Source organism: Coregonus lavaretus, assembly GCF_964263955.1.
Source record: "Coregonus lavaretus genome assembly, chromosome: 21".
NCBI lineage: Eukaryota > Metazoa > Chordata > Actinopteri > Salmoniformes > Salmonidae > Coregonus > Coregonus lavaretus.
The window spans coordinates 27,725,448-27,748,459 of record NC_140008.1 but is presented as its reverse complement, the minus strand read 5'-3'; the positions used below and the strand labels follow the sequence as shown (position 1 = coordinate 27,748,459).

Sequence of the window (23,012 nt, the reverse complement as noted above, 5' to 3'; positions counted from 1 at the left end):
AATCGTAGAAATTGTTGCATGTTGCGTTTATATATTTTCTTTCAGGTGATTACATTGTTGTTCTTCCTGGACTCGGCTACGCACCTTGGTGGGTGCATGTGGGTGTGCGTGTGTGTGGAGCGTGCGTAAAAAATGCTCACCTGCAGACCGCACTGGTTCCACACGGATTTACACGTGCATAATGAAAATGATGAGCTCGCTGCCGCGTCGCCAGTAACGCGGAATTGTTAGTGTTGCATTCATTATTATAGTTAGACCAAGTGTGTAAATCACATTAACATGCGTCAGAGGGGTCACAGCTCCAGAATTCTCTAACAAGACAAGGTTGTGCTCCGGGCTGTTCAGTGTAGGCCTATCTACAGTATGCTAATGAACAGCTTTGAAGTGTGTGCGTCTGTGCTGTGTGTGTGTGACACGAGGAGAGGAAGTAAGGAGAGAAATACAAACCCTTGGAATGAGAATGAGAGACACCATGTACCACATTTGCACGTCAACAACACTTTGACTTTAGACATTAAGGAGAAGATCATTATCAGCCATTTCCACTCAGCACATAATGCGCACACACAAACGAGCCAGCCAGCCAGTATAAATATTCCCCAGTCCCCACTCACCGGAGTCTTTGTTGAACACATTAATTTGTCAAGTGAATGTACAGCTGAGTCATAAACACTAGCAAATTGTTAGAGGGCGCACAAGTCTGCCACAACACAGCACTTTGATTGGGTAGTTGTCATACCACTTAGACTTTGACTGACTGTCAATGTCAGATGTTGACAATAGCAAGATGAGCGATGTGCTGAGTACAGTCACAGTGAGGCCTCTCATCAGTTTGGTTTGGACAGAATAGAAGGACTGTCTACACAGAGAGGGAGAGAGATGGAAAGAGAGAAGGAGGGGGAGAGAGAGAGGCAGAGCAGTCTTAAAACATTAAGATGAATTGAAGGAAGAAGAGAACGTCAGGGAGATGCACGGGTGGAGCAGAATCTCTTTGCCTGTCTTCATTGCTTAAGCCAGCCAAGCTCTCCCTTCATCACATACCCTCCTCTCTCTTCCCCTCTTCCTCTATCTCCCCCTCTCTCCCTCTCTCTTTCCCCCTCTCCCTCCCGCTCTCCATCCCTCCCACTCTCTCCCCCTCTCTCTGTATCTCCCTCTCTCTCCCCCTCTCCTCTCTCTCTATATATGTAAAGGCCTGACATGCACAGGCTATTTTTAATAAAAATGAAACCGCTTTCTTGCAGTGAAGCGAGACAGAGTGAAGTGAGACTGAAACAGCGATTTGCAATTTAGGCCTGTGTGACACTCATCATCCCCCTCCGAGCCACCAACAGTAAATTCGCCCTCAGTCTTTCATTGCCTATCTCTATCACTCTATCTCTCTCCAGACAGCCCCTCACACATGCATCTCAATAACACTTACGTCTCAAATGCTGAAAACAAATATTAAATGACATGTTTTTTCTGTAATTGTGGAGCGGTAGACATGAGAACAATATGAACAACACTCAAACTAACTGTTTTAAAATGGGCCAGGAAGTACTAGTAATGTATTCAAAGATGCAGCATTATACAGAAGAAAGAGAATAGCTGTAAAAGCGTTAGAGTGGAGATACAATATATGGGATGGTTTAAAGATGAGGGAACAGACATAGCGGCTCAGAGAGACTGAGTGCACATCTGGCATTAATATTGATGAAGTGGCATTAATGTGTGCAAAATACAAAAAAATAGCATTATTCCTTTCATTTTTTTTCTTCTGCGAAAGAATTTATGTGGAGGGGAGAGCGGTAGAACAAAATCTAATATATAGCTCAAACGAGTTCTTTGTTCTCAAGCATTAAGAAACTAGGGCAATTGCTGAATGTGAATGAATTAGTATTCTGTCCCTGTCTTAAACATTAAAATATTAAATTAATTAAACATTCAGATAGATATTACACAGTCATTTTAGGTTAATAGTGTTTTAACTTAGGCCCACATTTGCATCTAAATGAATGGGTTTTGTAATACAATTGCAGATGTTTTAATTGCACTATAAAAGGGAGCTCAGATAAGGCTATTCGATATAAAAAGAGGATTTGGGCATGCTAAGTCAGGGATTGTAGTTTGGCAGCCATTCTATTCTTATAGACAGAAATAAATATGTACCATTGTATATGAGTGTTTGTGATTGTGTGTTAAATGAGAGAGTGAGAAATGTAAAGAGTGACAGTGACAAATTCACACAGAGAAAGAGAGAGAGAGAGAGAGAGAGAGAGAGAGAGAGAGATAAATGCAGAAAGGAGAGGGAGATAGAGGAATTGTGATTACACATTTTCAGTCTTGTTAAGTTGGTGACAGCCTTCATTGCACAAAGCCTGGAAGATCGATGGCCGGGGTCTGACTCTAATACTAACGAAGCTCGGATCGTTAAACTTTTGGGAAATGATGACAGAAATTGATTAAAATATGTATGAGTCCAATTAATCTCTTAAGGGGGACTTATTCCACTACTTGGCATTGAGGCATGAGGAGGCCATCTTTAGGACGACATCAATCATCTGATGGACTGGCAATTGTGTCTGACACAGTAAAGTAGTGGAGCTGTGCCCCACCCTCTGCCCATCAGGTCCAAACTCAGCCTCCAGAGACAAAGCTCCCTTACAGGCTCTACATTGAGCTCATAACCTAACACAATAGTCTCATTATACTATGGCCCAATCTGTCAATAAGTATTCAGTGACGCTTTAAACCAAAATATGCAATGCTTTATTACTTGTTACGAGCATCTATGAGCCCTTGTAATGTTTTATTATGTTATAAATAGAAAATATATATTTATATGCTGCAATTTTACAACAGACTGAACATAGCTTCTTGTTTTCTATTAGCTGATGACTATGGTGTATAATCCTTCAATTCACTAAACACTAAACGATGGACAAATCTCCACATAGACTGTATGTAAAAACACAGTGCAGACAGTACAGTGCTATTGCAATATATTCCCCACAATGTGGAGTTGTAAAATGGTAGCCAGTTCTCCTCAGGTCTTGAGGAGTTAATGAGAATAGTGTCAACATCTCTGCATGTCTTCATGCCTCCTGCACCTCGGAGCTGTTTGCTCTCCTTTTAATTAAAACAGCTAAGATTACTCTAATTCTCTCTCTACTCAGGTAATCCAGCTCCGCTCTGCTGCGGCTGTGGAAGGGAGTCCTGCATCATGTGAACAGCAGAACGGGAATGAGTTAGTGTGAGAATGAAACGCGAACAGAATAAAGACTGACCCTGTGGATAGCAAAGGAAATCACAATGTGGGGAGAAGACATGCAGAATCCAAGGAGAGAAACAAAAATCTCTGGATATCATTTTTGTTTTACGGGTTGACTAACACACCACCTCCGTCATGACCACCCTAACGGTGCTTCTTCTTGTTTTGGTTTGTACGTGGGAGGAGCAGCGAGGATGTAGCTCACTAACTGTTAGTTCACCAAGTACAGCTCAGAACAGTCAGGAAGACCTAACAGATCCGAGGGCTGCAGAAAACACTGTCTCGCTGGTGAATCATGGTCAGAATGCTGAGGTTCTTATGACAACGCACATTCCACTGACTCCTGGATTAACAGAAACAGGAAAGAATGGCCTGGATGAAATAATACAGATCTCAACTCAAACTCCAGACTTTACCTTTCAAACCACTTTGACTCCTGGAAAGATATGGAATGTCATTACATCCAAGAGTGAAGCTGTGTATAATGGGGATAATGTTCACACTCAGTCACTGGAGGCCCAGGAGTTCATGGAGGCAGAGGCCAATGGAGACCCCAGTCATCATGTGAAACTTCAGAGTGACTCCCATCCAGAGTCCAGAGTTCTCCCAGAGAGCATCTCTGGGTGGGGCTTGGTCTCTCAGGGGGAGGGGCTAACTATAATAGGGGTGGGGCCTCGCTCTCGTCATAGGCGGAGCTGGCAGTGGAACCAGTTCTTTGTGATTGAGGAGTACAGAGGACCAGAGCCAGTGCTCATCGGACGGGTAAGACCTCATCACAACCAATGTCATTAAAGTACAGTATGATTTCAGTGTTATAAGAAATGTCCATAAATGTAGCTTTGGTTAATTCCTAGAACAACAGCCTGAGGATACAGCTTTTTCACTCAAGCTCCCCTTCTAGCATTCATTGGGAACATCCCGCGCCCCCCACGTCTATTTCTATGGGCACAAGCACTGTTTTATTATACACAAACTGTTCACACCCCTTTTGTTGGCTGAGAGACAATTTTGCAGATTTAAAGCTTATTTCCTACAATTCTACACATTTTGCCATGTCTTACTGTATGTGTGTTCATGTGATATTTGATTGACTCAAACATTACAACAAAATCAATGGGCTAAAAAACCTAGCTGAAAAGCGTTAGCTGACATAGGCTCTGTTGATCTGGAAATTTCTGACAAGTCATAAATAGCTCTCTAAGGCCTGCAATGACTGACATGACGAGGAAAACTGCTGATGCACTACCCAATTTTGAAATTGGCACCTTGTGCATTCTACTATTACAACTTCCAGGAGTAAGGGGGCGGGGGGGTCCCTCGCACGCCCCACAGTTTGGGAACCACTGCAGTACACTACTAGTCAGTTGGCATACTTACATCACTAAGGTTAGCCAATAAGTACAGTTGGTCACACCGCACCAACAACACCAAAGAGCTGACAGGAAGTCCGTTTTCAGCCAGTATGATGAGATGATTGGAGATGTTTTAAATCAGAGCACACCTGATCCATCTAGATCTGTGGAAGTTACTTGTAGCACTTCACAGGCAAAGCGTTGGGCTGCTAATGCAGCTGCTGGCAGCTTTAGTGTGTGTGTGTGTGGATTATATTAGCTGTGACGCTTACAGGGAACTCTGCCAACTCACAGTAGCAGGCAGCATACTTTATTATGACCCCACAGTTTGGAGCCTCACCAACCAACAATGTGTTTACCTCATAAATGTTTCATCTTCCTCTCTGCCTGTTATTGATACAGTCAGGGAGGGATGTTAGTGCGGTCGGTGGAGACATGATACTCTTTCTTGTTGTTGTAGTTAGTGCACAAGTCTGATTCAGGGCTTGAGATGGCTAGGATGCCATAAGGGATCTCGCATAGGAAGGGAGGAGTTGTTTGGCTGTTATGCCAAACATGTTCCAGCTTGTTAGGGCTATGAGTTTGATAGGATCATACATACACCAATGCCCAGACTCACATACATGTATAGAGTGTATGTTCTATGCCATTTGAAAGACATTGCTAGAAACATTGAGAGAGGGGTAAGATACAGTAAATCATGGCAATTAATGAGAATTTTACAGGAAAAGAAAATCAACAAGGTGAAGATAGACTGAAGATCCCTGCCATACCGTAAGAACAAGGAGAAGAGAAAATGTAGATGAAAGAGAGCGGGGAGAGTGATAACGGCATGGGGAAAGTAGCCGTCTGGGAATTCCATATGAGATCACTGCAAAAAAAATCCCTCTCCACTGTTTTGTTTTTATGGATTGGATAAGTTTCAACCCCACTGAGAAAATATTTTGCCATGGTGACTGATACACAGCAGGACTGAGCTAGCAATTACATTGAGACTAGGAGGGTAGGGGTTGGTGAGAGAGAGGGTGGAGGCTAGGAGGGAGGGGTGTTAGGAGAGTGAGATAGGGAAGGAGACTGACAAAGATGTCTCTTGTGGTGTTGTGTGGGATCCGAATCAAAGCAGATTTAAGGAGGAAGAATATATAGCATTTCTTACTGTCTGTTATCATGTGTTTCTTTAATCCCTAACTGCACGCACAACTACACACATACACACACACACACTCACACACACTCTCTCTCTTTCTCTTGCTCTCTCTCTAACACACATATCACACTCGCACACAGACAAACTTGGCTGTATACACCCAGGGTTTATGAATTACAGTTGACATGTATACCAATGTTTTTATGCACCACTTTGGCATTCTTGGGTAGAAGAAATTCACATCTATGTGATTAAAGGCCTGGGGCCATAATAATTTCTCGCACTTGCTCTCTCCAGGCTTATGTGACATAATAATATTAACAATGTTCCTTGCCCATGGCTTGGCTTGTACGGAATTCTCATATGAAAAATATAATAACCACAGAGACCACGAAGCTGTTTCCATATGAAAGAGACTACAGTATATGTACAGACCTCAATTGATGTGAAAACCTGCAGTATATTGCTCAGTAAATATCAAAGAAACCCATGCTACTTACTATAGTTAAAATAATGGGTTGTGGTTTACTAGACAGAGGTTATGTTGGTCTAAGATGGAGGGTCCGCAGCGGAGGGGAGGAAAGGATGTGATGAGAGTAAGCCTAGTGGATTATGAGCATGTGCAGATGTGCCTTAAGGGGTGCGAGATGTGAAGGTTCCTGGTCAGAAAGCCTTCCTTGTGTGATGAAGGCTGAGTAATCTCTTTAGCTTTCTATTTCTGTGTGTCTGGCCTTTTACCCACCAAGCTCCTTGTAATATCCCCCTACTGCCATTAAATACTGAACAAGCTAGCACTCTTCACTGCAAAGTAAAATGGGCAGACACACAGAGAGAGAGAAAGAGAGAGAAACAGATGGGCAGATGGACTGTCAGAGGTACGTTCTCAGAGAGAGAAAGAGACTATAATTTGACCCCAATAACTAGCGTTGGACATGCGTCAACAGCAACCTTGGGGAAATCCTCTGCATTATCATTAACAGCAGACTATACATTTCCTCAGTGAAAACAATGTACTGAGCAAATGTCAAATTGGCTTTTTACCAAATTACAGTACGACAGACCACGTATTCACCCTGCACACCCTAATTGACAAACAAACAAACCAAAACAAAGGCAAAGTCTTCTCATGCTTTGTTGATTTCAAAAAAGCTTTTGACTCAATTTGGCATGAGGGTCTGCTATACAAATTGATGGAAAGTGGTGTTGGGGGAAAAACTATGAGATCCATGTACACAAACAAGAAGTGTGGGGTTAAAATTGGCAAAAAACACATACATTTCTTTCCACAGGGCTGTGGGGTGAGACACTGATGCAGCTTAAGCTCCACCTTCTTCAACATATACAGTGGGGGAAAAAAGTATTTAGTCAGCCACCAATTGTGCAAGTTCTCCCACTTAAAAATATGAGAGAGGCCTGTAATTTTCATCATAGGTACACGTCAACTATGACAGACAAATTGAGAATTTTTTTTCCAGAAAATCACATTGTAGGATTTTTAATGAATTTATTTGCAAATTATGGTGGAAAATAAGTATTTGGTCACCTACAAACAAGCAAGATTTCTGGCTCTCACAGACCTGTAACTTCTTCTTTAAGAGGCTCCTCTGTCCTCCACTCGTTACCTGTATTAATGGCACCTGTTTGAACTTGTTATCAGTATAAAAGACACCTGTCCACAACCTCAAACAGTCACACTCCAAACTCCACTATGGCCAAAAGCTGTCAAAGGACACCAGAAACAAAATTGTAGACCTGCACCAGGCTGGGAAGACTGAATCTGCAATAGGTAAGCAGCTTGGTTTGAAGAAATCAACTGTGGGAGCAATTATTAGGAAATGGAAGACATACAAGACCACTGATAATCTCCCTTGATCTGGGGCTCCACGCAAGATCTCACCCCGTGGGGTCAAAATGATCACAAGAGCGGTGAGCAAAAATCCCAGAACCACACGGTGGGACCTAGTGAATGACCTGCAGAGAGCTGGGACCAAAGTAACAAAGCCTACCATCAGTAACACACTACGCCGCCAGGGACTCAAATCCTGCAGTGCCAGACGTGTCCCCCTGCTTAAGCCAGTACATGTCCAGGCCCGTCTGAAGTTTGCTAGAGTGCATTTGGATGATCCAGAAGAGGATTGGGAGAATGTCATATGGTCAGATGAAACCAAAATATAACTTTTTGGTAAGAACTCAACTCGTCATGTTTGGAGGACAAAGAATGCTGAGTTGCATCCAAAGAACACCATACCTACTGTGAAGCATGGGGGTGGAAACATCTTGCTTTGGGGCTGTTTTTCTGCAAAGGGACCAGGACGACTGATCCGTGTAAAGGAAAGAATGAATGGGGCCATGTATCATGAGATTTTGAGTGAAAACCTCCTTCCATCAGCAAGGGCATTGAAGATGAAACGTGGCTGGGTCTTTCAGCATGACAATGATCCCAAACACACCGCCCGGGCAACGAAGGAGTGTTTCAAGGTCCTGGAGTGGCCTAGCCAGTCTCCAGATCTCAACCCCATAGAAAATCTTTGGAGGGAGTTGAAAGTCCGTGTTGCCCAGCGACAATCCCAAAACATCACTGCTCTAGAGGAGATCTGCATGGAGGAAGAAAGACTTACAGAAAATGTTTGACCTGTGTCATTGCCAACAAAGGGTATATAACAAACTATTGAGAAACTTTTGTTATTGACCAAATACTTATTTTCCACCATAATTTGCAAATAAATTCATAAAAAATCCTACAATGTGATTTTCTGGATTTTTTTTTCTAATTTTGTCTGTCATAGTTGACGTGTACCTATGATGAAAATTACAGGCCTCTCTCATCTTTTTAAGTGGGAGAACTTGCACAATTGGTGGCTGACTAAATTCTTTTTTCCCCCACTGTATATCAACAAATTGTTGAGGGCACTAGAACAGTCTGCAGCACCCGGCCTCACCCTACAAGAATCTGAAGTCAAATGTCTACTGTTTGCTGATGATCTTGTGCTTCCGTCCCCAACCAAGGAGGGCCTACAGGAGCACCTTTTATTTTATTTTATTTTACCTTTATTTAACTAGGCAAGTCAGTTAAGAACAAATTCTTATTTACAATGACGGCCTACAATGACCTAGATCTTCTGCCCAGATTCTGTCAGACCTGGGCCCTGACAGTAAATCTCAGTAAGAGATTCAAAAAAAGGTCCTGTTGCCAGGACCACAAATACAAATTCCATCTAGACACCATTGCCCTAGAGCACACAAAAAACTATACATACCTCAGCCTAAACATCAGTGCCACAGGTAACTTCCACAAAGCTGTGAATGATCTGAGAGACAAGGCAAGAAGGGCCTTCTATGCCATCAAAAGGTACATACAATTTAACATACCAATTAGGATCTGGCTAAAAATACTTGAATCAGTTATAGAACTCATTGCCCTTTATGGTTGTGAGGTCTGGGGTCCGCTCACCAACCAAGAATTCACTAAATGGGACAAACACCAAATTGAGACTCTGCATGCATAATTCTGCAAAAATATCCTGGGGCTCTGTTCACAAACACAAATAGACCCCACCGAGCCCCAGGACAGCAACACAATTAGACCCAACCAAATCATGAGAAAATAAAAAGATAATTACTTGACACATTAGAAATAATTAACAAAAAAACAGAGCAAACTAGAATGCTATTTGGCCCTAAATAGAGAGTACACAGTGGCAGAATAACTGACCACTGTTACTGACCCAAAATTAAATTAAAAAGCTTTGACTATGTACAGACTCATTGAGCATAGCCTTGCTATTGAGAAAGGTTGCCATAGGCAGACCTGGCTCTCAAGAGAAGACAGGCTATGTGCACACTGCCCACAAAATGAGGTGGAAACTGAGCTGCACTTCCTAACCTCCTGCCAAATGTATGACCATATTAGAGACACATATTTCCCTCAGATTACACAGACCCACAAAGAATTAGAAAACAAATCCAATTTTGATAAACTCCCATATCTATTGGGTGAAATACCACAGTGTGCAATCACAGCAGCAAGATGTGTGACCTGTTGCCACAAGAAAATGGCGACCAGTGAAGAACAAACACCATTGTAAATACAACCCATATTTATGTTTATTTATTTTCAGTTTTGTACTTTAACTATTTGCACATCGTTACAACACTGTATATAACCATAATATGACATTTGAAATGTCTTTATTCTTTTGGAACTTTTGTGAGTGTAATGTTTACTGTTCATTTTTTATTGTTTATTTCACTTTTGTTTATTATCTATTTCACTTGCTTTGGCAATGTAAACATATGTTTCCCATGTCAATAAAGCCCCTTGAATTGAGAGAGAAAGAGAGAGAGAGAGAGAGAGAGAGAGAGAGAGAGAGAGAGAGAGAGAGAGAGAGAGAGAGAGAGAGAGATACATACAAACAGATGGATTCAGAGAGGGAACGAAAACAGACAGATGGACAGAACAGAAGACAGAAAGAGCGACATTTGGGGACCACTGTCCACAGTCATGTGCTCTCACCCCCTAACAATCCCTTGTGGCCTGCTTGGTCCAATGAGTTAATTAGCTGAACGCATCAGTACACATTCTGGTCCCCTCTGTCCCCTTCACACCTGGTGCCATTCAATTCACACTCACTGAACACCACATTGGGCTTGATTGAATCGCTGATTTCACAATCTCTTGTTTAGGTAGAATATACATTATGCTAATTAGGGGTGCATTTTCTGAGTCAGTGGTGGCTTGGACACAATATGTCAAACAACAAAGCATAAGTTCAACTATAAACCCTCTTTTAGAGAAAATATCATAGAGAACTAAAGCCAATCATTAGGCTAGGCTCAATGCAAAATCCATAGATATTTTATGACTTTTTATTTCTCTCTATATACACATATCTCCTGCAGCTGCACACAGATATGGACAGAGGGGATGGGCGTACCAAGTACATCTTAGAAGGAGAGGGGGTGGGGTCTGTGTTTGTCATCGACGGGAACACGGGCAACATCCACGTCACCAAGTCCCTGGACCGAGAAGAGAAGGACCAGTACCGCCTCATTGCCACGGCAACCGACCGCCAGACGGGCCACGCCCTCGAACCCTCGTCCATGTTCATCATCAGAGTGCAGGACATCAATGACAACCCACCTGTCTTCCAGAACGAGCAATACATCACAACCGTGCCCGAGATGGCCAATATAGGTATTACATGTGACTGACAGGGCTCCGGTCTTGATCTGTGATTTACATTACAGTCTAGACAAGCTGCCTCAAGGGCTTATTAGTCATTCCTGAAGTCTCACCACTTCATCTCTCTCTAACAGGTACATCCATAATCCAGGTGACAGCTACGGATGCAGACGACCCTACGTATGGTAACAGTGCCAGGCTGGTGTATGCTGTGACCCAGGGCCAGCAGTATTTCTCTGTGGATCCTCAGACAGGTCTGGTTGGCCTACAATACAGACTCCTATCAAGCTACATGTTAACCATATGGTAGCCATGCTGATGAACAGACACTACAGTATGCCCCTTTCATCTGTAAAGATATCATATGGTGTACTTCTGTGGTCTGTATATACAGCCATAGACAGTCCACATGTATTCTATGTACTGGACATAAAGCTGGGGACGGCAACAGGCGGCCCGCGGTCCAAAATCTGTTATAATAAAAAAAGAGATGAAACTATTGTTATTTTCAAATACAATCAATTTTTGGGCTTCGTTGTGGTCAATTTGCAGTGTACAAATTATTATAATGATGTTCTGCCCACCCCCGAACATCTGCTCTGACAAAAATGGCCCACGGTTTAATCTTGTCGCCTACCCCTGACATAAAGGCTTGTGACATAGCTATATGTGACATTAAAGCAGGTGACTCATCCTACTGCAGCATTTAGGTCTGCTTGTCCCTTCAGCTGTGATCTTTGTCAATGTAATGCATCATGTGCTTATTTACTGTCCTCTTATCGTCCTCTCTGGCAGGTGTCCTGCGTACTGCTGTACCTGACATGGACAGAGAGAGTCAGGATACCTATCTGGTTGTCCTTGAGGCCAAAGACATGGGGGGTCACCTGGGGGGGATGTCAGGGACGACCACAGTTACTGTGAGGCTGAGTGATGTCAACGACAACCCCCCTCACTTCAGAAAGAGTGAGCAACATTACAGTTACTGTTTTGTTATTGGCAAATGTCATGCTATTACAGTTATAGCTTTCAACTTCTAGAACTCCAGCTGAAACATTGTTAGAAAATATTTCTGTGTTCTCTCTCTCTCTCTGTGTGTGTGTGGGTGTTTCTGTTTGTGTCTGTGCGTGCGTGTGCGTGATTTGGTGTGTGTGTGATTTTGCGTGCGTGTGTATGTGTGTGCGTGTGATTTTGTGTGTGTGTGATTAGAGTGATGAAATGCCTTGCAATGTGGCACTTGTGATGGTGCACTGATCTCTCGCTGCTACTAAGAGCAACTTTAGGGTCTTCTCTGCCAGGGTTGTGTCACACAGCAGCTATGAGAAGAGACTACTATGCTAATAGTTTATTTTGAAGCCATTTTATGGAGTGTTCCTTGATGTGTGCATATGGCTGTTGTTTCCTCATTGCAAACTAATGAATAAAATCCATGAATGAGCTGCTTTTCTCTTCTTCTCCCTCCTCCTCACCATCATCTTCATCACCAATCTGAATTAATAACATATTTTGAGATTTCTCTGTTAGTTTTCTCAACACTAAGCTCTTCATGAAAAACAGTGAGGGATCATGGTCAGTCTTTTCTTGTCCAAGCGCTTCTACATTATATTCTATTACTGTTTCATCTGACATTCAGTCGTTTCTGCTCCAATAGACAATAAAATCACTTTAGAATATAACGTTCTGAGACATACAATGCATTCCTCTATACTGTATGTCCCCCTCTCTCCGTCTCACTCCCCCCCTCAAGCAATTTCATAATAAAAAATGCACAAGTTATTAGGCACTATAGCTGTTCTCCTACTGTAGCTCCCTGTGGTCGGTCATGATTCTCTATCTGACACTAATGCAGAGAGTGAGTCTAAACAAACATATTTATTTCATCTGTGGAGATAGAGATGTGTGTGTTGAATTCGCAAAGCTTTGAATTACTAACGTGTCATTAGATTAAGGTGTGTCCTTTCTATACTGTTCCGAGGGAGACCATGGTATGAATACTACAGTTAGTCACTTACTGTGTAGAATCAAAGAGAGACACAGACTGAAACTCATCGCTGAGAGCCAGACAACTGCCAAACCCTGCTGTCACAGACTACTGAACTTTGGCTGCCTTTTCCTTGGCTACAGGACACTCAGAGAGACGTTTGTCTTTTGGTTTTCATCATTACTGTAAACATTTTCCCTGAGGACTATTGGAATGACTACTCTATCATTGTAGGATCCAAATGGTATGTCTATGCCCTGTCACTCATCTGTGTGGTCCCTCTCTCTCTCTCTCTCTCTCTCTCTCTCTCTCTCTCTCTCTCTCTCTCTCTCTCTCTCTCTCTCTCTCTCTCTCTCTCTCTCTCTCTCTCTCTCTCTCTCTCTCTCTCTCTCTCTCTCTCTCTCTCTCTCTCTCTCTCTCTCTCTCTCTCTCTCTCTCTCTCTCTCTCTGTAGGTGCCTGGTCGTTCTCTATTTCTGAGCTGGCAGCACCAGGGGTAGAGGTGGGTCGCCTCTCGGCAACAGATGCTGATCTGGGAGAGAACGCCATGCTGGAATATACCATCCTGGATGGAGAAGAGGGGGACACATTTAACATCACCGGAAGAGACCAAGAGGCTGTCATTGTGTTAAACAAGGTGAGCAATAAATAAGAGAGACCAGATATATAGCTCTTAATCAGACTCAAGTAAAAAACATCCACAATGTGTAAAATGAGAGTCTAAACTATGCATAGCTCCTCCAAGGCACTCTAACCAGGAAGTTAATTCAGTGAAAAACATAGAAAACCGCAGGACAGTGTTGCCTGCAGAGACTCAATCAGGTCTGATAGTTTTGAATAAATAAATATTTGGTCTGGAAACAGTAATTTAACAGTTTTTCCTCAATCATTTTTCCTGGCAATCCTGTTGTGTGAGTGCAGGGAATGTCACAAAATGAATGAACTTAAACAAAACATTATCTCACCTTGGTTTGCTTGGAAATAGACAATAGACAAAAAAGGGATCCAAATCCCCTGGAATTTATGCACAACTATTTGAAAAATGTAAGATTCTGACTAGCAGTTGAATTGAAATCATTAACCAGAAAATAGGTTGTGAGCCTGTGTTTTCCTCAGTGTGGTGTCAAGTACATGGGGCATCGCAAGCTCCATTTAACAAATTGTGTGAGACGAGGGTGAGAGTATGAGATAGAATGTGGGAATGATGAATCAACGTGGGAGTAAATTAATTATGGAACAAGGGTAGGAAAAGGGGCATGATGAAAAGAAGAAGAAAGAGAGATTGTTCGAGTTAGGGAGATAGAGAGGAAGCAGAGCGAGAGAGAAATAATAGGCAAAAGTGGTTATAGGAAAGGACATAAGTAAAATATAATTGGTGGTACTGTATTTCTCTCCTCAGTTGCTGGACTATGAGAGGTGCAGTTCGTACTCGTTCTCAGTGGAAGTTGTGAACCCCGTAGTGGATGCACGGTTCCTACGGAAGGGTCCCTTTAAGGACCGTGCGACTGTACAGGTCATGGTCCTCAATGCAGACGAGCCCCCCCGCTTCTCCCGGTTACGTTACCGTCTAGATGTGCCTGAGAACTGTCCCCCTGTCTGCAGCGTGGGTCAAGTGTCTGCTGTGGACCCAGACACAGGACAAAGCTCCAACATCAGGTAGCCTACACTCAGTCAGTCCGTCCATCAGTCATTCTGTCCTTCACTCACTCACTCACTCACTCACTCACTCATATTTTATTTTCTCAAACTATTCTTTCTCTCTCCCCTCACTTCCTCTCCCCACTGTCACTTTCTCTCAGGTACTCCATTGATCCCCAGTCTGACCCTGAGGCTCTGTTCCGTATTGCTTCTGACAGCGGCCTTATCACCGCTGTGATGGAGTTGGACCGAGAGCGCGAGCAGTGGCATAATATCACTGTCATCGCCACACAGAGAGGTATGAGGCTCCCTCTCTCCTCTCAGCTTCAGCCACCCCCAGGCAATACAAGCACTCTGGCTTAGTACAGTCATGTTTTTCCCCATATCACTCATTGTAGCCCTGGGGTGAGAGCTGTGAAAAGCTGTAATGAAGTTGAAGTTAAACTCACCAGGCACTCCTTTCCTGTTCCAGACAATCCCAACCTTGTGACCAGAGTCGTGGTTGCCATAGAGACACTGGACCAGAATGATAATGCACCAGAGTTGGATAGGCAGTACACAACGTCTGTGTGTGACTCCAGTACCCCTGGACAGGTCAGTGCTGCTGATAACATTTACCTACACTATGTAACTCTGACACTGCACTTTATCAGTCTATCTATCTATAGCCCTGCGTTCTGATAACCATAATGCTAATTTTTTACTGCAACCTTTGCAGGACAATTCTCTTTAGATGTCTTTGAAGATTTCCTATTCCTTTTATCATGTCTCATTTTATGAAATTGAAACAGACTCAAGATCAACTGATGTTTATTTTTTTATTTTTTTTATTTCACCTTTATTTAACCTGGTAAGCCAGTTGAGAACAAGTTCTCATTTACAACTGCGACCTGGCCAAGATAAAGCAAAGCAGTGCGATAAAAACAACAACACAGAGTTACATATGGGGTAAAACAAAACATAAAGTCAAAAATACAACAGAAAATATATATACAATGTGTGCAAATGTAGCAAGTTATGGAGATAAGGCAATAAATAGGCCATAGTGCAAAATAATTACAATTAGTATTAACACTGGAATGATAGATGTGCAAGAGATGATGTGCAAATAGAGATACTGGGGTGCAAATTAGCAAAATAAATAACAATATGGGGATGAGGTAGTTGGGTGGGCTAATTTAAGATGGGCTGTGTACAGGTGCAGTGATCGGTAAGGTGCTCTGACAACTGATGCTTAAAGTTAGTGAGGGAGATAAGAGTCTCCAGCTTCAGAGATTTTTGCAGTTCGTTCCAGTCATTGGCAGCAGAGAACTGGAAGGAATGGCGGCCAAAGGAGGTGTTGGCTTTGGGGATGACCAGTGAGATATACCTGCTGGAGCGCATACTACGGGTGGGTGTTGCTATGGTGACCAATGAGCTAAGATAAGGCGGGGATTTGCCTAGCAGTGATTTATAGATGGCCTGGAGCCAGTGGGTTTGGCGACGAATATGTAGTGAGGACCAGCCATCAAGAGAGTACAGGTCACAGTGGTGGGTAGTATATGGGGCTTTGGAGACAAAACGGATGGCACTGTGATAGACTACATCCAATTTGCTGAGTAGAGTGTTGGAGGCTATTTTGTAAATGACATCGCCGAAGTCAAGGATCGGTAGGATAGTCAGTTTTACGAGGGCATGTTTGGCAGCATGAGTGAAGGAGGCTTTGTTGCGAAATAGGAAACCGATTCTAGATTTAACTTTGGATTGGAGATTCTTAATGTGAGTCTGGAAGGAGAGTTTACAGTCTAACCAGACACCTAGGTATTTGTAGTTGTCCACATACTCTAGGTCAGACCCGTCGAGAGTAGTGATTCTAGTCGGGTGGGCGGGTGCAAGCAGCGTTCGGTTGAAGAGCATGCATTTAGTTTTACTAGTGTTTAAGAGCAGTTGGAGGCTACTGAAGGAGTGTTGTATGGCATTGAAGCTCGTTTGGAGGTTTGTTAACACAGTGTCCAATGAAGGGCCAGATGTATACAAAATGGTGTCGTCTGCGTAGAGGTGGATCTGAGAGTCACCAGCAGCAAGAGCGACGTCATGGATATACACAGAGAAAAGAGTCGGCCCAAGAATTGAACCCTGTGGCACCCCCATAGAGACTGCCATAGGTCCAGACAACAGGCCCTCCGATTTGACACATTGAACTCTATCAGAGAAGTAGTTGGTGAACCAGGCGAGGCAGTCATTTGAGAAACCAAGGCTATTTAGTCTGCCAATAAGAATGCGGTGGTTGACAGAGTCGAAAGCCTTGGCCAGGTCAATGAAAACGGCTGCACAGTACTGTCTATTATCGATCGCGGTTATAATATCGTTTAGGACCTTGAGCGTGGCTGAAGTGCACCTATGACCAGCTCGGAAACCGGATTGCATAGCGGAGAAGGTACGGTGGGATTCGAAATGGTCGGTGATCTGTTTGTTAACTTGGCTTTCAAAAACTTTTGAAAGGCAGGGCAGGATGGATATGGGTCTGTAACACTTTGGATCTAGAGTGTCACCCCCTTTGAAGAGGGGGATGACCGCGGCAGCTTTCCAATCTCTGGGGATCTCAGACGTTACGAAAGAGAGGTTGAACAGGCTAGTAATAGGGGTTGCGACAATTTCGGCGGCTAGTTTTAGAAAGAAAGGGTCCAGATTGTCTAGCCCAGATGATTTGTAGGGGTCCAGATTTTGCAGCTCTTTCAGAACATCAGCTGTCTGGATTTGTGTGAAGGAGAAGCGGGGGGGGGCATGGGCAAGTTGCAGCGGAGGGTGCAGAGCTGGTGGCCGGGGTAGTGGTAGCCAGGTGGAAAGCATGGCCAGCCGTAGCAAAATACTGAAATTCTCGATTATTGTACATTTATCGGTGGTGATAGTGTTTCCTAGCCTCAGTGCAGTGGGCAGCTGGGAGGAAGTGCTCTTATTTTCCATGGACTTTACAGTGTCCCAAAACTTTTTGGAGTTAGTGCTACAGGATGCAAATTTCTGTTTGAAAAAGTTAGCCTTTGCTTTCCTAACTGCTTGTGTATATTGGTTCCTAACTTCCCTGAAAAGTTGCATATCGCGGGGGCTATTTGATGCTAATGTAGTACGCCACAGGATGTTTTTGTGCTGGTCAAGGGCAGTCAAGTCTGAGGAGAACCAGGGGCTATATCTGTTCTTAGTTCTGTATTTTTTGAATGGGGCATGTTTATTTAAGATTGAGAGGAAATTACTTTTAAAGAACAACCAGGCATCCTCTACTGACGGAATGAGATCTATATCCATCCAGGATACCTGGGCCAGGTCAATTAGGAAGGCCTGCTCGCTGAAGTGTTTTTGGGAGCGTTTGACAGTGATGAGGGGTGGTCGTTTGACCGCGGACCCGTTACGGACGCAGGCAATAAAGCAGTGATCGCTGAGATCCTGGTTGAAGACAGCGGAGGTGTATTTAGAGGGTAAGTTAGTCAGGATGATATCTATGAGGGTACCCATGTTTACGGATTTAGGGTTGTACCTGGTAGGTTTGTTGATAATTTGTGTGAGATTGAGGGCATCTAGTTTAGATTGTAGGATGGCCGGGGTGTTAAGCATATCCCAATTTAGGTCACCAAGCAGTACGAACTCTGAGGATAGATGGGGGGCAATCAATTCACATATGGTGTCCAGGGCACAGCTGGGGGCTGAGGGGGGTCTGTAGCAAGCGCCAACAGTGAGAGATTTATTTCTGGAAAGGTGGATTTTTAGAAGTAGAAGCTCAAACTGTTTGGGCACAGACCTGGATAGTATGATAGAGCTCTGCAGGCTATCTCTACAGTAGATTGCAACTCCACCCCCTTTGGCAGTTCTATCTAGACGGAAAATGTTATAGTTGGGGATGGAAATTTCAGAATTTTTGGTGGCCTTCCTAAGCCAGGATTCAGACACTGCTAGAACATCAGGGTTGGCGGAGTGTGCTAACGCAGTGAATAACTCAAACTTAGGAAGGAGGCTTCTGATATTTACGTGCAGAAAACCAAGGCTTTTACGGTTACAGAAGTCAACAAATGATAGCTCCTGGGGAGTAGGAGTGATACTGGGGGCTGCAGGGCCTGGTTTAGCCTCTACATCACCAGAGGAACAGAGGAGGACTAGAATAAGGAGACGACTAAAGGCTTTAAGAACTGGTCTTCTAGTGCGTTGGGTACATAGAATAAAGGGGGCAGTTCTCCGGGCATTGTAGAAAAGATTCAGGGCATTATGTACAGAAAAGGATATGGAAGGATATGAGTACAGTTGAGGTAAACCTAAGCGTTGGGTAACAATGAAAGAGATAGCATCACTGGAGGCACCGATTGAGCCGGTCTCGGCATAAAACAATCACAGGTGTTATTAGAGAGAGCTAAGACAACAACTGGTAATAGCGATAAAGTTTGGGCTGAGGCTAAACAGAATAAACAGGACAGGGTACCGTGTAAAGGAACAGTCCAGCAGGCATCAGCTGTGCAGCTGAGTGATCATAAGGTCCAGTGAACAGCAATATGTGAGTCCGAGAGCAGTTCAAATTGGTGCTTCAGCACAGCTAGCAGGGAGCACAGTTGTAGTTTGCGTGTGCTAGCGGGCCGGGGCTAGCAGATGGATCTTCGTGGTCGTCGCAACGGGAAGCCTGTTGAAACCACATCAGACGATTTCGTCGGCAAACCAGTCGTGTTTGATCGGCGGGGCTCAGTGTCAACACTAGGAGGTCCCGTCCGGTTGACAGAGAGGTAGATAGCCGGGAGATGGGCCTGAGGCTAGCTCAAGGCTAACTGGTGCTTGCTATAGGGCAATGGTAATTAGCCAACAACAGGTTGCAGCTAGCTAGCTGGTTGCGATGATCCGGCGCTAGGGTCCAGTGATTCCGGCAGAAAGTCCGATAAGCTCTGGGTCAATAGCACGCTGTGCAGACTGGCCGACTAATTGTCCAGGCTAGAGCTAGAGCTGGCTGGTGGATAGTGTAGGCCATGGACAATGGTGAAGACGCTAACGGTGACTAATAGCAAGTAGCCATTCAGTTGCAGCTACACTAGTTTCAGCTTAAGATCACTGTGTCCTGTTTCTCCAGCCTGCCATTGGTTTAGTTATTTTTCTCTAATGCCATTGGCTGACTTCTTTTTGTTCTGTGATTGTGAAGTCCAATAGAAGTCCTCCTCTCTCTGCTCTGTCTCCCAGGTTGTTCAGGTAGTGCGGGCGGTTGATAGGGACCAGGGAGGACAGGACGCCACCGTCCACTTCAGCATCCCTCCGGAGTCCAGCTCTGCTCTAAACCTCACAATCAGGGAGAGTGGAGGTGCCCTCTACCAATGTTCAATCCTCTGTGTCAAACTGTCACCCTCCTCAACCCTCTTCTTAATGCATGTCAAATCAGAAAGTCTGCAACTTGTTTTGACATGCTTAATGACAGTGTGCCTGCATCTTATAGTACCGATATTATAAGCCTGTCGAACTTCTAATATTCATTTTAGGACTTACATAGTGTAAGTGGAGAATGGCATTCATGTACCATTGACCTGACGACTGGCTTGTGTTTCTGGTGTTACTGTCTTATTTAACCCCAGGTGCCACAGCGAGCCTGGTGCTCCAGTCGGCCCTGCAGCCCCTCCCTGGCTACTCCTCCTCCCTCCTCACCCTGTACGTGCCCATTGTGCTGCGGGACGGGGCGTCCGGCCTCAGTAACACTGGGACGGTCACGGTGACCGTGTGTCCATGTCTGAGAGGAGGCATGCAGGCTGAGGAGAGGGGCAGGCAAAGGGACAGGGGCTGGGAGAGACAGACGGTATGTCTGCCGCTGCCCTCCACCTCTCCATCACTCTTCTTCAGTATGGTCACCTTGCTGGCTCTGCTGGCCTGTGTCACCACCCTGCTGGGTAAGACTCTCTGTGTAGTAGCACTACTGTCTAATCAATGTATAGTACATGCCTGTTTGTACTGTTTTCGCTATACTGTATGTCTGTCTGTCTATTTGTTGTCTGTCCGTTGATCTGTCTGTCTGAAGATCTGTATCCCATGAAATGGACTGCAGTGTCAGTGTGTGGTATTTACGATGATGTGCCTCTCTCTCTCTCTCTCTCCCTCCCTCCCTCCCTCCCTCCCTCCCTCCCTCCCTCCCTCCCTCCCTCCCTCCCTCCCTCCCTCCCTCCCCCCTAGTGGTGTGTGCTCTGTCTCTGTCTCTGCGGCATCAGAAGCGAGACTCCCACTCCCCATTTGAGGAGGATGATGTGAGGGAGAACATCATTACCTACGATGACGAAGGGGGAGGGGAGGCAGACACTGCTGCCTTTGACATCACCGCGCTCCAGAGCATGCACAGAGTACAACGCATGCAGGACAGCAGGAACATGTGAGCTGTGACGTTGGTTTGTGTAGTGTGTGTGAGGGCATGTGTTTGCATGCGCATGTGTCTGTGTGTGTGTGTGTTCCTCTGCCTTATGCTCATCTCTTCGCCCAGATGGTACACCCAGCAGAATCAGGCCAGGGCCAGGACGTACAGCTGGAGCCGGACCCCACACTCTGCTTTGGACCCCCGGCGTCCAGGCTCAGTCCCTGTGTACGGACGCCTCTGCTACAGCATCCACACCCTGCCTGTTCTCAGAGACTGTCCCGAGGGGCCCACTCCATTCCAGTCGGGTCTGCAGCTGGCCAAACTGATGGAAACCTATGGGCTTCCTGGCAATCAGATGGGTAACGATAATAATTCCTTAGTCATCCAGAACCAGGGCACATTTGATCTGCTAGAGCCTGGAGCGGTTAATCTCAACCCTGCTGAGCCACAGTGCCCCAGCAGAGACGGACCAGAGAGCATGGCGGCTGACAGCAGACCCACAGAGAGAGAGGGAGGCAGGGAGACCAACAATGACACCCAGCAACAGCAGCTGCATCTGGACCAGGGACCAATCAGGGTCAGATATGAACTTTCATATATAATGGGTGTAATAATGTTGTTGTTATCCACCTCAGAGATTTTGGTAAATCTCTGACTGTTTTTCCTTTTAAAGTATTTATTATTCCTCATAAAATCATTGTGTATTTCCTCCCCAGACACAGCCTGAGTCTGTACTGACAGATGAAGCACTGGTTCTGACCTACACTGTCCCAAATGGCTCATGCTCCCAGAGTCACAGCAGCAGCATCTCATCCTCAGAGCAGCAGGAGAACAAGCCAGAGTCCTCTCCCTCACAGACCACCACCAACACCACCACTGGAGCTTCCAGCTCTGCAGTAGATGACACAGACACAGATTCCTCTACTCTCCCCAGCTCAGAGAAGAATGAAGACACTGTTGGTGTTAGCCAAATAAATACCAATCACACCCACACTAACACACTGGGGGACTCAACATACAGCATTGTGGGTTCACTAAACCAGGGCAGTGGAGGGATACCTGTGACCGGGACTACTTTGTATCCAGGCAGTGCAGAATTCCTGAATATGTATGCGCTCGGTAGGAGCCTCTCTGGAGGCATGCTGGGATACGGCAGGGGGTGGGGCTGTGCCCGGGGACTGGTGTCTAACAGGGCAGGGGCAAGGGGTGGGGCTAACTGTAACCCTTCCCTGCCTTTGAGGATGGAGGAGTTGCTGAAGCACCGTCTGAACCAGGTGACTGACCTACCCCAGCCACCCTATGACTCACTGCAGACCTATGAGTTTGAGGGGGGGGACTCCCGGGCGGGGTCGCTGAGCTCACTGGAAAGCGAGGGAGAGAGGGAGGAGGAGAGAGAGAGGGAAGCGGTAGACGAGTTGGACCAGAAATTCCATAGGCTAGTGAAGATAATCGAAGAGAGAGAACAAGAAAAGGAGTGTGAGAGAAGTTCAGTGGAGGAGACGACACCGGCAGAAGATAGAAGCCAGTGTTTGGATGTCAATGAGACGAGTAAAACAGAGAGCGTGGATGAAGAGAAAAAGGTCTCAAGGTGGGATTTTTAGAGAACCTGCGAATCACAGACACTGAATAGGAGTTTGGAGAGGAGAGAGAAACACTCCAACAGATGCAATTTAAAAGCAATACGGGGGTGTTATGCACAACTTCAGAGAGAAAATTGTTCTGTTCTGTTCAATGACTAAACTTCCTGCTTGTTGGCTATGCAGCACAGCTGAGACATGCCAGAAGATCCATACAGCACATCTCATGAACTCAACCTTGTGTATATCAAATCTGTCACTTTTACTTTCCTTGTAACTGATATGAATAATGCACCTAGGCTTTCTACACTGAAGTTATGAAAATGCACTTTCTGAAATATTAATTCCCAGCCATGAAAGCTGTATTGTTGGAAAATAGGCCTCATGAAAAATGAAAGAAAATTGTGATATTTAATGTTGATAGTTTAATAGGTGCACTCTCACTCAGAACACTGTTGTTCCCAAAGGCAACATTTAAACATGGATAACTGAATTGAACTAATTCTAAAAAGCATACCAATTCTACACTTCTACACTTGCATACTGTAGGCATACACAC

The 23,012-nt window shown here is 44.7% G+C and overlaps 1 protein-coding gene across 1 annotated transcript; it reads left to right on the top strand.

The window, feature by feature from the left end:
- Positions 1-3,778: 3,778 nt before the first annotated feature.
- LOC311149128 (cadherin-24-like) lies at positions 3,779-22,477 on the top strand (the record flags this gene model as incomplete). Its single annotated transcript, XM_084186222.1, has 13 exons — positions 3,779-4,012; positions 10,649-10,943; positions 11,066-11,185; positions 11,727-11,894; positions 13,363-13,544; positions 14,307-14,563; positions 14,707-14,843; positions 15,018-15,139; positions 19,727-19,844; positions 20,113-20,421; positions 20,702-20,894; positions 21,003-21,453; positions 21,593-22,477. The coding sequence occupies 13 exons, from the start codon at positions 3,779-3,781 to the stop codon at positions 22,475-22,477; spliced, it is 3,471 nt and encodes a 1,156-aa protein (XP_084042348.1).
- Positions 22,478-23,012: the final 535 nt, after the last annotated feature.